Source organism: Porites lutea, chromosome 2 (genome assembly GCF_958299795.1).
Source record: "Porites lutea chromosome 2, jaPorLute2.1, whole genome shotgun sequence".
In the NCBI taxonomy this organism is placed as follows: Eukaryota; Metazoa; Cnidaria; class Anthozoa; order Scleractinia; family Poritidae; genus Porites; species Porites lutea.
In genome coordinates, this window is record NC_133202.1 from 2,897,488 (window position 1) to 2,913,026 (window position 15,539).

General features: G+C 41.8%; 1 protein-coding gene across 1 annotated transcript in view; it reads left to right on the top strand.

Moving 5' to 3' along the window:
- LOC140927412 (uncharacterized) overlaps nucleotides 1-15,539 on the top strand; it is a 72,197-nt gene that overhangs the window by 31,614 nt on the left and 25,044 nt on the right. The window contains exons 41-58 of the mRNA XM_073377055.1: nucleotides 22-383; nucleotides 1,048-1,348; nucleotides 1,901-2,179; nucleotides 2,785-2,817; nucleotides 2,948-2,977; nucleotides 3,650-4,014; nucleotides 4,730-5,009; nucleotides 5,652-5,939; nucleotides 6,688-6,738; nucleotides 7,057-7,424; nucleotides 7,892-8,174; nucleotides 9,064-9,170; nucleotides 9,457-9,646; nucleotides 10,519-10,815; nucleotides 11,765-12,037; nucleotides 12,410-12,739; nucleotides 13,378-13,677; nucleotides 14,704-15,152. Of these exons, the coding sequence (XP_073233156.1) occupies nucleotides 22-383; nucleotides 1,048-1,348; nucleotides 1,901-2,179; nucleotides 2,785-2,817; nucleotides 2,948-2,977; nucleotides 3,650-4,014; nucleotides 4,730-5,009; nucleotides 5,652-5,939; nucleotides 6,688-6,738; nucleotides 7,057-7,424; nucleotides 7,892-8,174; nucleotides 9,064-9,170; nucleotides 9,457-9,646; nucleotides 10,519-10,815; nucleotides 11,765-12,037; nucleotides 12,410-12,739; nucleotides 13,378-13,677; nucleotides 14,704-15,152 (4,586 nt within the window). The remainder of the gene's footprint in view (nucleotides 1-21; nucleotides 384-1,047; nucleotides 1,349-1,900; nucleotides 2,180-2,784; nucleotides 2,818-2,947; nucleotides 2,978-3,649; nucleotides 4,015-4,729; nucleotides 5,010-5,651; nucleotides 5,940-6,687; nucleotides 6,739-7,056; nucleotides 7,425-7,891; nucleotides 8,175-9,063; nucleotides 9,171-9,456; nucleotides 9,647-10,518; nucleotides 10,816-11,764; nucleotides 12,038-12,409; nucleotides 12,740-13,377; nucleotides 13,678-14,703; nucleotides 15,153-15,539) is intronic.

The window sequence follows — 15,539 nt, forward strand, 5'->3', positions numbered from 1 at the left end:
TCCATGCATTTGTCCTCGCAGTACCCAGTATTTACTTTTGGCGGCTGAAAACCATCACCCCACAAGGCTTCATCGAAGGAACCCCGGCCTTCAGCGTTCACGGCAACATTCAGGCGAGTGATGGTGGAGTGTCGCTTGACGGTCAGTCAGGCTTCCTTACAACTGACATGTCCATGACAGACTGCCTTAGTGATCCGGCTCTCTGTTCCAAGGGGTTGTCACTAGGAATGACTGTAAAGTTTGACCAATCAGTGAAGGAGTACAAGGAGCCTAGGTATTTGCTTGACACCGGCGCTCAGAGCTCGCAGACTCGTGGAGTGTCATTGTATGTCAAGGATGGCAAGGTTTTCTTCAATTTGGCTATTTCGCAGAAGACCTGGCAGGTAAGAAGCGAATAACTTTAAATGGCAGTCTAGCGCATCCGTATCGCTCCGATTAGACTCCCCTGGTTAAGTCAGAAAAGCACCAGTTTACGGAGTAAGAGGTCTTTGGTAACAAATACCGAGTGGAAGACGAACTAGAGTCTTAACCCTTCACTTCTAGTACTGGCCCAAAGAGTAAAATTTTTATGTCGTGAGATTACTAAATAAGCAAAAATACCATACAACAGTATTGCCAAAGTGATTTGATTTAAATTGTCAAACCACTGGATTTTGGCCACAAAAATTATGGCCACACTTTTAAATTACACTTGCAAAAGTTTTTTTAAAGTGACCCCAGAACGCGTTCTACTTAGTTTACTGTGTAACGTTTGGCAAAATAAAATGAAGGTGTAATAAGCTCCTTGATTGATCATATAAAGAACAGGCGTCCCACATTTTTCCACCGATCTCTATTTTATTTCAATAAGCATTGCAGCTCTTGTGTTCAATCCTAAATTAGCCACCCCAAAACCTTAATTTGGAAGTTTGTAGTTGGCCGATGCTATTATCAAGTCAGTTTAAGTCAAATATGATTTCCCTGTTTAAGGAACATTCGTCATAATTGTTTAAAAGTGTACCGATATCGCGTTTGCCCTCGCCTTCTCACGAAATCCTTTCTCCACAGACTTCTGCCCCGATTATATTTGACAAATGGTTTTACCTGATTGGAACCTGGAGTGAATCAGAAGGTTTGTCCTTGTACGAGAACGACGTCCTCAAAGCATCAGATGCTCTGGGTAAAACAGAAGCATCCCGACCAGTAAACGCTGCCCAGACAAACCTCTGTATCGGTGGACGAGTGCCTAATGTATTCGGCTCTGACTTTGCAAAATTTTCTATCAAATCCTTGGCTGTTTTTGACGAGTGCATTCCATCTGCAGAGGCGGGCCGCGTGGCTTTGTTCTATCGCGATTATGATGGATCGGGTGAGTTTACCTTTGCTAGACGTTGATACAATTGTCTTTAAATCTCTCCTTACGTTCGTACTGTAGAAGTAACCGTCAAGTTAATTGACGAGCAAAAGAAGGTTGCCCGTGAAAGGCTCCCAGAGCACAAGAGGTCTAAGATTCCAGTGGTTGGCATTCGCAGTTGTCTGAACGGCAGTGGTGCAAAGTTTCTTTTGCTGGATTTTGACTGAACGTCTGTAAGTCAGAATCCGTGCCTGCAGGAACTATAATTACCTCTAGACTTTGCGTGAAGAAGAATAGAAGTCCTCTCTCTTCTGTGCGTGCGTCAAATGGCACTGCTAATATGAAATTAAATATGCTAGAGTTAAATCCTTTGCACATCTCCTCCTCTCTTACTTGTCTTTCCCCTTCTGCCAAACAACCTAAGGAACCTTTTCAAAGGCTAAAGCAATTACTGAAAACTAACAGTTCTATTAATTTTTTTAATGACAGAAACAACGTCAAGCAAAAGACTGTAAAAAAACAATATTGAACTATGCATAAATGAATATTCTTTTTCTCTTGGTTTAGGAGCCTCAGCGAAATTTTACATGGTCCTAGAGGTGACAAACCTTTCGAAGAAGAAATTAACTTTGTTATCTTCAGACCACTATCCAACACAAGGGTTCTCGATCAACTCAGGCGCTGTAGTCAAGATCAAGAAAGCTGTGTCCAGACCTTCCGCGGTTATCTTTAATGCACAAGACGATGGTAGTAAAGAGCCTCTGTATTTGAACGGCCTTCACAAGATTTCAGTCACTCCTTCTTTATCTCCGCTTCAAGTAGTCAAACTAACCGTAACGGGAGAAGGTTGGTATGGTCATTTTTTGCTTTCTCTCCATTGCTTTTTTTTTCGCCATTCCATTTTATTCCACTTCTAACCATTCTTTTTCTTTCCACTCCCTTCGTTTAATTGTGTCCAATCCTATTCCTTCATGTTTATTTGTTTCCATTCGTTTCTCTCATTTTCGTTTTATTGGCAAGTCCATAACAACCAACATGCAAATCAAAACAGGTTTTAATCAATGAAGGAATCAATAACCCAAATTACACTCAATGTCGACAGAACAGTGGCGATTCATGTCACCAGGCAGACAGCCCTTCACATCACGGTTCGTACAGAGTCTTGAACTACTGAAAAAGTCTTGAAATTTTCCCAGCGATTTTCGAGACCTGGAAAAAGTCTTGAAGAATGGTAGAAAGTCTTGAATTTTGGATCCAAAAATCTGTACGAACTCTGTTACATGGTCTTTTATTTCGTCACATCTTCTCTCCTGCTGTTGTGTAACGTTTGCTTCTGTTTGATAACCAAATAAAGCTATTAAGCGCTAAAAAACGTGCAGTTTAATATACTTGAGTTAAATTTTATTCACCAAACCTATTGATATTGAATAGCGTGTATTTACCAATTTCAGGCCAATCATCGAGAGAACCTGTTATATCAGCCGGTAAGTTTGATTTCTTTCCCTTGTTTTTCTTTCCTGTTTGTTTGTTTGTTTTTCTTTTTTCTTAAAGGTTTTCTGAAGGCCCGTCTCTCAAATGCAATTAACATTGCTCTTTTATACTTTGTTTCCTCAGATGGAACAACAGAGGAGTCGAGTATTTCAGGTAAATTGTATATGCTGTTTGCCTTTATAGAGGGGGGGGGGGGGGGAGGCAATTACGCCTGTAAAATTAAGAGGTTAACGCCAACAATATGAACATTTAAAAGACAAAAACAAAAACAGGCCTTTATTTTCCTTGAAATTGTCGGAATTTATGGCCGAAATGGGCAGGCGAATTTGATTCCGTGAGGCGAACGAAATTTGGGGGGGGGGGGGGGGGGGGGTGTAAGTTACTCATGATTCGTCCCTAAACCCCACGTCTCCATGGGTAGTTTTTCCCCTGTCTTTACTTTATCTATGTTAGGTGTGATCAAAAATTGTGTTAAAATTTGTCGGAAGTAAGAGAACAAGTGCCCGAAAATTGAAAGCGAAATTTTGTTTTGTTGGTAATGTACGCTGGGAGGGAGGTTGCAGTGGCGGATCCAGGGAAGGGGCCCGGGGGGCCCGGCCCCACCTTTATGTTTGGACCAAACTGAGGTCCAAAGGGCCGAAAAAATTTGGGGGAGGGGGAGACCGCTCCCCCCCCCCCTTTTATATTAAGGTCTGGATCCGGCACTGGGTTGAGTCGGGCACTTTAAGCGAATCTTCATTCTTATCAACTTGACGTTCCTTCGAAACTCTGGGTTTCTGTGCGGAGTCTGTTTACATCATGCTATTTTTATTTTTTTCCTATTAGCTCCGCCAGTCAATCCATCCTTTAACTGGATCCTCTGCGCAATGAATGACAACCAAGTCCCCGGGGATCCACCTCTGCTGTCCCATGGCAGCCTTCAGCCAATCCCAGGAGGTCTAAGTTTCGATGGTACCGAAACATCACTTATCGGAAAGCTTCCTAGCTCAGCTTGCATAGTGGACCCAGATAAGTGTCTAAGCGGATTCGCCCTGAGTGCAAAGCTACGATTTGACGAGCTTTCGTTAACTTCTAACGTACCTCAGTATGTAATGGACACTGGTGCCAGTAACAATGGTAAGGGGGTCAGTGTCTATTTACAGCTGAATTCACTGTACTTCAAGGTCGCTACCTCCAATGCAGTCTACCAGGCAAGTTTTGTTCAAGTGTGAATGTTTTTGTGTCAATCATTTCATAAGAACTGACAAACTGGTCATTTCACTACCAGTCGCCATCCACCTTGGAGGCACCATGGCAGAGTGCTGCGGGGTCTCCCCTTGCCTCGGTCGCCCCTGGTTCAAAGCCCGCTCTAGCCTTTAGCTGGGGTTGTTCTCGTTTAACTCCGGCCATTTACCGAGCTACCTACTTCTTACCTACCTACCTATCTACCTACACACATATCGTAAAATTCCGAAAATAAGCCCCTCCAAATATAAGCCCCCCAAACCGGTAATGCAAAAAACCCTCCATTAAATCGCCCCTCCAAATATAAGCCCCCCGGGGGCTTGTACTTGGAAAATTGCCCTCAAATACAAAGTAAAGAATGCAAAAACGGTAAATTTACTTCCAACTATAAGGCTAGCCCAATCGATTACGAAACGCAAATTTCCCTCCGTACATAAGCCCCTCCGAATATAAGCCCCTCGAAAAATAAGCCCCCCAAAAAGGGCCTTTGAAAACTATAAGCCCCGGGGCTTATTTTCGGAATTTTACGGTACCTACCTATCTACCTACATACATACCTATCTACCTATCTAATTACTTTCCTAAATTCTCACTCACCCTACCTACTTATCGTTTCCCTACGTACCGGCCTTCACTCTTACCTTCTTAGTCAAATTAACATCTTAAATTTCACCTTTGCAGACCTCCATTCCCATCTCCGCCAACAGATGGTTTTATGTCATGGCAGATTTTAGCGGGAAGACTGGGCTCATGGTCTATTGTGATGGTGAGCTGGTGGACGGCGATAGAAAAGGAACAAATGGAAACCATGAAGCGTTTCAGCAAGACGAGAACTTCTTTGTTGGTAGCAGCGTGGATAAAGGTTCCCACGGAAGGTTCCAAATGGCCTCTGTTTCTACTTTTAAAGGGGCTCTGTCTCCATGGACTATCTCTCGTATTTACAGTTACTTCTGGAGACAAGGTAGGCTGTCTTAATTTCCGCATACTATATTTTGTTAATTCTTACACTTATAGAAGTACGAAACAACCAAACAACCAAAACAGGGCATGACTCTGTTACCCACTCGAGTGAAATTGTGTACTACTGGAAAGTACTACTCAGTAGTTTGCAATTGAGCGCTTACAACTTAGGATTTGAAATCCACACTTAAAAGTTAAGCTACCTTGTGCAGTTGAAACAGTACCGCAGAAGGCAAATCCTAGTTAGCTTTGATTCGAATAGTGAAACAGTGAGACTCCTTCCACAGGCTCAATAAATCTAACTAACTTACACGAGTACCACTACTAATGAGCAGATAACAAGTCCTACATGAAAGTAGTCATGTACTCATGCTTAATAGCCTGACGCAGACCTTTGCAGTTGATTTACAGTCTCTCCCTCCTAAAACGCCAGGCCCCAGTTGCTCTAAATCTCTATCCAACGTATAGCGCAATTGCTTTTCCTAATACTTATCCACTGGATAGCGATTTATCCGGCGGGTAGCGCTATCCATCATTTGAACAACTGGGACCAGTACCTTCTTGCGCAACATAAAAAACGGCACAACATGAGAGTCCTTCCCGATATTTTTTACATGTATTCAAACTGAATTTTGCTTTCTAGGATCTGAGGGAAAAGACAAGAAATACTTTGTAATACTGAAAGTCACCAACAACATTGGACAGGACGCCGTGCTTTTTTCCAGTGACAATCAAGCACCGAACGGTATGACAGTCAAGACAGGATCATCCCTGATGATTTTAAAGACGATGGTTTCAAGTTCACCCGTCAGTTTTACTGCTCTAGATGCCACTACTAAAGCTAGAATCTACCTCAACAACATGGGAAAATTCAAAGTTCAACCATCGCATTCCCATGACGATGTCACTGATGTTACCCTCATGCCTTCAGGTAAGTGATTGAGGTGCAGATGAATACGAATGTTTAAAGTCGGTGGTCACGCTCGCTACCTGAATTTGCATCATATTTAATGGTTTCACCTCCATCAGGAATAGGTGATTATGCAATAGCAGACGTCACGCACACTATCTTAAGATACACACATCTTTCATACTCCAAGATGTCACGAAATTTAGTCTTACGCCTTCAGCTGAGTGCCGTAAATCCTCTATTAAGCCCCCCTTTTTTTCAGGGAAGAAAGTTAAAAAGACCCCCCTCTCCCCTCTCCCTTATTATTCTTCATTAATAAATCATAGACTGTATGTATAAATCAGTCACGACTGTAAAACTTTATTTTGACTGATCCGGGATGGTTTATTCAGGAGTTGGAAGGTCGGATTTGTTTTTGATCCTCGGCTGCATGAACTCCAACTTCCCGTATTGAGCTTTTGCACTTTTCATTCTAGTTCTTTATGGAGAGCTGTTACCACCATCTTCGCTTAATTAAATAAGCCCTCTCTCTCTAGTATGCCCCCCTCAAATGTGTTTGAAATAAATAAGCCCTCCCCGGGTGGGGGGGGGGGGGGTGGTTAATAGAGGATTTACGGTACCTTTCCAGAGATCGCCCAGGTTTTAAAATCTTAATGCAGTTATGGACTGACTCGACATGCAGTGGTCGCTTATTCCATGTGATCTTCACATTTACTATACTTTTGCGCTAAATTTTAATTGTTGTATTTCTGGTTTTGATTATTTATAGGAGTAAACAACGATGATTCATCGGGGATACCAGCTGTCGCCATCATTCCAGGTCTGACATTTATCTTTGATTTACCTCGTTCAATTATCGAGTTCAAATTGTTTTGAAAATTTGAAATGCTCATTCGGGCATTTGCTAAGGTAATACGTGATTTCCTAATGTTAAGCAAGGCTAGTTATTTCCAGTTGACTCTGCTAATTGTATTGAATTATTGGGTTGTAATCACTATTTTATCCACTCGCGGATAGTCCAATGATTTCTCATGAACTCTGCATGTTTCTTAGAAGACTAGACTTTATACTTTGTCCAGTGACTACTGATGAAGTCAGCACGGTTCCTAGAAACTTTCTGTTTGCTTTACCCCTACAGCTAGTCCAGTGAGTCCATTCCACTCCTGGTCCTTCATCTTCAAAACGCATGACAAGTTAATTGGCACTCCCCCCTTGAACGTGTTCGGCACTAGTCTCATTCAAGACAAAGGCATGATATTCGACGGTGTTGGTACATTTGCCACCGCTGATTTACCAAGGAGCGATTGTTTGAGAGACCCAGGCTTGTGTGTGAACGGCTTTTCCATTGGTTGTAGAATCAAGTTCGATCAAGCGGATATGGCGTATGCCATGCCCAAATACATTTTTGACAGCGGCGCGCGCAGCTTGTCGACGCGTGGGGTGTCTGTGTACATTGTGAAAGGCAGTCTGTTCTTTGAACTGGCCACCGCTACCAGAGCTTGGAAGGTATGTTAAAGATTTTAATTTCAGAATACAACTCTCTCTATAAGACGGACACCTCGCTAAAACTCAGAATTGGCCCCTAGCCTTTCTTTACTCCTTTTTTAACTCGTGGATTACGCGTAGCGTAAGAAACTGTTCCAATTCACCAGGAATTAGTAGACGAAGAACCAATTCGTTATGTATTATTTACTGGAAAAGAACACCTGACAGCTATAATGTTGGCAGAATCTTCAGCTCTAACACAGTATTCACAGTTTTCAAGTTCAAGGTTCAACTCTTCTCGCCGCGAGAGCGAAACTTCCTTTTGAGCGTACAACTTTGAGCACGGTGAATGCTTCGACAGCGTGCACCGATGGACAGATAGTCAACGGGTACTTGACCGAGCAGATTGCGCGCTTTACTTTGTTTTGTTTTAAAAAGTCGCACAATGAGACTCACGACAATAACAATATTTTCTTCTTGACGGTTAGGTCGAGACCAAGATATCACCAGGTGACTGGGTTTACGCCGGCATGACTTGGAGAAACAATTTTGGCCTTAAGCTCTACATGGATGGCAAAGAAGTAGCGTCTGATGATAAAGGAAAAGAAATCAATCTTGAGCTCAGCACGAACAAGCCGAACCTGTGCTTTGGACGTGACGTACAAGGCGCTGGCCACTTTGCTAAATTTTCCATAGGTTCTTTCTCCACGTTCAACACATTTTTGACTCCGTCTATGATGTCCAATGTCTACACTTTCTTCTTCAGAAGCGGTAAGTACCACATAATTGTTACCTGGGTTCGAATCCTAGGGATGATGCTCGATATACCCAGTCAATATATGCACTATTGTGTCGTTATATTGTGTGAAGTTTACTGTGTTATTGTGTAAAGGCCAGGGATCATTGTTGTGTTCTATGTGACGTAACTTGAGACTTGCTATTCACTCGGTATATTCTCTATTTTCCAATTCCCCATAATACACTCTGTCTGCCCCCCAAATTTTGCATAAACCATTGTTTTTAAATGCTCCTGGGAGTATTGCATTTTCCCAAGAGCATTTTAAGACAATAAGTTATGCAAAATTTGGGGGGCAGACAGAGTGTATTATGGGGAATTGGAAAATAGTCAATGTTGCACCAGCTAATCCTGGAGGCGTCTGTCGCCTTATGTGGTTTGAGTTTGTTGTCGGTTCTCTCGTCCTTGCTCCAAGAGGTTCTTCTCCAGGTACTCCAGTTTCCCCTCTCTTTAAAGGAGCTGTGTCAAGAAGTTTATCAAAATTCAAACTGCGAGAGCTGGCACCAAATTGAGTGAAACATTAAAATAACCGATCAAAACATTGAAAGAAGGTATAAATAACACAGCAAATTAATGCAAAAGAAGGCACTGATGTACAAAACCTGAAGAAAATTAAAACGGATTGCTGTTGTAGTTTTTTAAAAACTTGTTGGCCTAACAGTTTTTCAAAGTTCATTTTTTGTTGTTTGTAACGTTTGATGCTTTGGCAGAGATATTTGTTTGATACGAAGCTGCTATCGGGCTAGTGAATTCTGTGCTAGTGAATGTACTGGCACTGAGTATTTATGAATTATTTTATCATCGTCATTATCGTTATCACAATTCAGGTTGTTGTTGAACTAGCTACTGTTGTGTTTCTTTAAGGTATGCCTTCCTGGGTGCCCAGTGTAATCAAACTCAGAGTAAAGAACACTTATGACAAGGATGTACAGCTCATGTCCAGCGATGATAAACCCGCCAACGGCATGCAGGTAAATATTGTTTTCCACATGAATGCTAAGATCGGTGAAAAAGGCTCAGCAATCAGAACAATACAGTGCAATACGATACAATAACTTTTATTTCAACACGATGGTGATTAAAGCGTTGCCGCTTATGGGGTCGTGCATTTAAGCTAACTAAACTTAAGCAATAAAAGTGTATTAAAATCGTTTTAGTAATAAAATTATCCTTATCTTTGTGAGGCATTTTTTGTGGAGATTCAGCCCGTAAGTCTACTCCAGACATCAACGTAATATTTGTTTTGTTGCTTAACAGATCCCTAAAAAATACACCACGGAAATCCGAAAAGACGTCTTTGCCGGACAGCCATTGACCTTCACCGCTAAGGCGGGCGGTCTTCTTCTGCTGATGAACAATCAAAAGGAACTCACTGTTTCACCTGAGTTGACAAGCAAGGGTTCCTTTGTCGTTGTCATTTCCAAGGAGAAAATCCAAGGCGGAGGAGGTAAAATAGTGTTAATTTTAAAGGCAATTTTGTAAGCAGTCACCATCCTTTTAAGGATCACTGACCAAAGTCTTGGGTAATGGTTCGCAGTGATCGGAAGTTAATTTCCGTGATTATTTGGCTGAAGGAGAGATAGAAAGCTCTTTGATGTTATTTTGTCTTGTATCGGATAATTACTGGTCAACCCGTGTTGAGTATTCCGCAAGGGTGGCCGCCTTATACAGATAGGAATGTACTTCGTTGCTTCGGCGCCTAAACTCTGGAACGATTTACCTCTGGAAATTAGAATGGCCAAATCTGTGGACACCTTGAAAAAATTTTTTGAAGACGCATCTTTTTAACACAACTATGTAATTTTATTTACTTTTTAGCAAACCGTTTAAAGACGTACCTTTTAGTAAAGCTTTTTATTCTTAGTTAAGTTTTTTTTAAGTATTATACTCAACCAATGACGTAATTCTTATTTATCATTTAGTTATTTTTATTCCATGTATTTTGTAATGCGCAGTTGTTTATCACGTCATGGAAACTGCGCAATATAAATTCTAAATTATCATTATTATATTATTATTATTATTATTATTATTAAAATTAATAGACATAGCTGATGATAAGAAATTATTGGACAAGGGTGAGCGAATAACTGAGATTCGTCCGTAAAACACTATTGATTCCATATTTATTTTAGATTAAACGTTTCTAGGATTACTGGCCCCAAAGACAAGAATTAATTAAACTGCGCATGATCAGAACTTTGTCGGCAGCGTGACAACTTCTTTTCTATTGTGCATTGTTTATAGGCAGTTATCAATATCTACAGTTACCTAGACTAGCCAGAACTCAGCAAAAGATAATGTAATAATTTCTTGTAGGTGGATCCGCGGTTGGAACCTACTACGTATCACTGAAGATTTTGAACAAGTCCGGTAAAAACATCGTCATTATACCAAGTGATAACAATCCCCCGCAGGGATTCCAAGTTAAGAAGGGTTTCATGATGAGCTTTACCAAACCGACCAAGGGAAACTCTCCAATCACCTTTAAAGCCATGGATCCTTCTACGCAGGAAATTATGAAGATCAACGGGAAGGATACGGTTGAGTGCGTTCCCACTGAAGTCAAAGGAGTACCTGTAACTGTGGAGATATTTGCTCCAGGGAAGCCATCGGGTTCGTAATCACTTTTTTAATGCTGTTCTTCATAAAAATTTCTGCTTGAAATCTATGCTTGTCGTCAGGGTGTTTAAGCAACAACAACGGCGACGGCGACGGCGACGGCGACGGCTACGAAAACGTCACTTAAAAAGTGAAGTCGCGCTGCTTCAAACTTTATCGCGATTATTCCACCTCGTTCAATTCGTCAAATCTTGGGAATTTTTTTTTCTGGAGTTGAATTCTAAAAGATTGTATCAAAGTTCAGAAATAGGCGAAGAAAGTCGTTGCCTTTTGTTCACGGCCTCCAAAAAAGGTGAAATTACGCATTTTCACATCGTGGTCGTACGGTGACGACAAAGAAATATACAAAAAAGCCTGCTGCACGTGCAGTATTGTTTTTTTGCCAACCTAGACCTATTGCTTTTATGCCGTTCTCGTTCACGTCGCCGTCGTCATTGTTTAAGTTTCCCATCGACAAGTGTGGTGCCTCGCGCACATGCTAAAGCAGTATTTTTGCCAAACCTAAGCTTAGCGCATGAACCGTTGGGCTAAAATAGTACACTTTTGTCTAAACACCATTGTGTTCTTTACAACAGTCTTGGTGCTGATGCCCTTGTCAAAGCTGAGCTCTTTTATACTGAGTTGTTAATTTTGAAAATGAATCTACGTAAAAAAACACAGGCTTGTAGCGCAAAATGCGTATTTTTCCTTAGCCTTGACTCCACGAACTCATAGCATTCAATCCTAAATGCTCCCACTCTTAATCCTAACATTCATTATTGGTTTATCTTGTCAACACAAGACTTACAGCTGTAGTGCGTATGCAGCCTGACTAAGGCGGCTATGTAGTATAAAAAGTTGTCGTGTCTATTTTGAAACGAGGAACTCGGTGTTTAGCAATGTCACACTTATTCCTGAGATTCTCCGTGTACGGTGTTTGTTCATTATTGTTGTTGTTTTGCAGGAGGACAACAGTATTACGTCGCTCTTAAGTTCAAGAACTTGGCCGGCCGCAACGCAGTAATCAAGAGTAGCGACCACAACCCTGCCAAGGGATGGACGGTAAAAAATAGATACATAATGTCCATCACCAAGGGAACCATGTCTGCACAACCCATCACGCTCGTCGCACTGGATGAAAACGGCAAACCGTTGACTCTTAATGGCAAGATGGAATATCCTTGTACTCCACAGACGACCAAAGACAAACCAGTGGAGCTCGTGATTGGTACACAAAGTAAGTAGTTAACCCTGTGGTCGTGAGAAGAAGGTCCAAGGAGCAAAGGCGTGGTACCACGAGAAAATGGGTCCCTGCTTGTTTTCTAAATAGTATAGTATAACATTCGTCCCTGCGAAGATACCACCTTAAGGAATGCGGGGTAAACCTAAACCGGGCCTAGTAAATTGTAGAGGCTGCAAACCCAGCCATTCACCTCGATACTGCGGCCTAGGGTTAAATACATAAGAGTCAAAACTATCACAAGCAGACATCCTGCGCGAGGAATGATCCTCGCAAGTGGCCCCTTGCAACGGAGTTTTATCTAAGCAGTAGAGTTGTTTCCTTCGAGACTTTACCTCAAGTCACTTATTTGTCATGTTATCATTTCAGTTTCTGAGAAGAAGAAATCTAGCGTTCCTTCTCCTAGACAACGTATCAGAGGAAAGCCATCTCTTTTCTATGTAACCTTGAAAGTTAAGAACCGAGCAGGCAAAAAGTCTGTCATCGCCCCAAGCTACAAGGGATTAGATCAGGGCTTCCACATTAACACTGGCTCGATAATGAAGATCACACGGGAGTTCCAGAGTTCGGAGCCCCTCATCTTGAAGGCTTTTGATCCAGACTCGCACTCTGCGATGATGATTAACAACCGTAAGAGTATTATCGTTAAGCCGGGAAAATTCAAGGAAAAGGTGGTCGACGTTGTGATATCCCCACTAAGTAAGTTTTCGACTGTTTCTTTAACTTACGGTATAGTTGAGTTATTAAATAAGTAAAAAAGATTAAATCTCTTAAGCCGATTGTTAAGAAAAAGGTTGAAGCGGCAAAGTGTAAAGCTTATTGCTCCACCAAGCCTCGTCGCTCTAGGTGCTAACAATTTTATGAATTCCCGCGGTGGCCAATTTCGAGAACTTTGACTGTACATGAATATACTGATAACCACGACGATGATTTTGATAATGATGACTAATGTGAATGTGGTGATGATAATGATGACGGCAACGATGATGAAAAAGAATGATGGTGATGACAATGAAAAGGCGGTGTTAACGACGATTATGATGGTTTTTTGTGATGGAGATGTTGTTATCGTTGTTGTTGTTGTTGTTGTTGTTGATGATAATGATGATGATGGGGAGGAGGAGGATGATGAAGATGGCGTGGCGATGGTGATGGTATTGACGTCGACGAAGAAGATGACGGTGATGATGACGATGATGTTGATGATAACGATGATGCTGAAGATGTCATTAAGAATGGTTATTTGAACCAATTTTTTAGGTGGACGGCAAAGAGACCACGCCCAAAGAGAGCCTGCTTATTTGCTAACAGCGTTTTCTCTTCACTGTTTACTTTAGATGGGCCTTTGGGACCGGAGGAACGCTATATAACATTGCTTCTACATAACAAGGTAGGCCGTCCAGTCAGGGTTGAACCATCCAGAGGCCGCAAGGGTGGCTACGTCGTCCCGGAAAACGCGTTCCTGAAAGTCTCTATGATATTCCCCAAAACAAGTGGGATGCCTCCTCCTGTTACTTTTGACGCCAAGGACCTGAAAACCTTGAATGACCTTGAGATTAATGGTGACGTCAGGAAGGTGTCAATCAAACCTGGGGAGTTCCCGGATGAAGAAATCAACATGACTATTACTGCGCCTGGTGAGTAGGACCAGTGATGCAACTGATTTGGACGTTTGGATTTTTAAACGGACGAATTTTTCATCGGTGCGACCCGTTTACACTGCACAGTGCAAATTCTGTTACAGTACTATTTACACAAATCATAGAAATTTTTCCCGGTGCAGCATTGGAATGGCTTTTTTTTTTATCAAAGGCGCTTAAATGGGCTCTAGGCTTTCACCGCGCAATCTGTGCAAAAACTTGAACGTGTTTACACTAGTCCGCGTAAAGTAGAACCGTACGTCCGATCAGGTCATGATTCCGTGGGTCTCGTGAAACGAAAGGCGGATCCATGCATTTTTTGTCGTTCAAAAATTTGTCCGGATCTGTATAAACGGGTTGTTCATTTCCACGTACCCGCCTTAAAACACGCTCGTTTTTGCACCTTTTAAAGCTTTTCCTATGGCTTCATAAGGATCTGAACATTGTATTCTTTAAGCGAAGAACCGGACAGCATGTATAACGTACTGTTCGATGTACGAGCTAGAATGTTTTGTCAAGTTTAAAACGCGATTTTAGTTAACTGTTTTTAGATGCGATCCTACACAAACTTCGAGTTAAATGATCACCTTAAAAAACTTCCTCCTTGATCCGTTCATTAGTCTTTTAGTCCTTAGCTTCGGATTATCTCATTTTTTTCGTTTTTAAAACACTCATTAAACATTATTTTTTGAAAAATCAACTTTCTAAATGGGGTTTGAAGTGGAATATTAAGACTTTGCATCTTCAAAGGAAGTGGTTATGTCTACAACTTTTTATGACATGCTGTTTCAGCAAATAAACTGTGACAAGAGACAACAGATTTGGCTGCCTATTGTAGATCACGTGATCTTGTCGGTGATCTTGATTCGTGCCAGCATTAACATGTTTAATTTAGATTTTGAAAAAACTCTTCCCCTGATAATCGTCACGTCATCTTCAGTTATGCGATAAAATAATAACATTAAACCAATCATAAGTCACGAATATATCTTGACAAAGTTGTGCACCATGTTTTTCTCTCAGCTCCTGTGATCAAGCCAGTTCACTCTTGGTCAATGTTGTCTGTAAAAGACAGCCGTATACCAGGCGATCATCCCCCACCAGTCGACAAACTTTCCGACAGCAGTATTATATTCCACGCCCGCCATCCACATTCCCAAGAAATCCCAGGGAATCCGGACTTGACGTCTCACGGAGAAATGACTTTAATAGACGGAGGTTTGGCTTTCGATGCACAAGACACCCATGCCGTTGCTCAAATCGCTCCTGATGACTGCGTTATTAACACGGAGAAGTGCTCAGATGGGCTCTCTTTCGGCACAAAGCTTAAGTTTGAGAAGCTAGAGGAGGAAACGACACCGCGATACATTGTGGACACCGGTGCACACGACAAAGGCATGCGCGGATTTTCATTGTACACGAAGCAAGATAAACTGGTTACCGTGCTGAGAACTGCTGATAGGGAGTGGAAGGTATGGAGAATGGATATGAAAGAACGGTTGTTTTTTTAATTGGTTGTTTTCTGATGCTATTATGTGGTGGGGGGGGGGGGGGGGGGGGCTAAAATTTCTGAAAAATGAGCACAATTCAGCGAGACAATCTCATTCGAGTTAGATTCCTGTGAATAGTTGGCGCGTCTTAACTCTACAGTTTTTCAGATTTTGCAGAAACTTTCTCAAGAATTTTGCCAACCATTCGTCTGGAACCTACCCTATGCTATGTTTAATTATAGTGGTTCCACGTAAGTGTAACCTCTGGTCCCTACCCAACAGCTTCCAACCTCTCCCCATAACGGTTACCTCTTTACAGCGGGCCTCTTGAAGGGGTGGGGGAGCTATTGTTGAAACGGTTCAACTGTA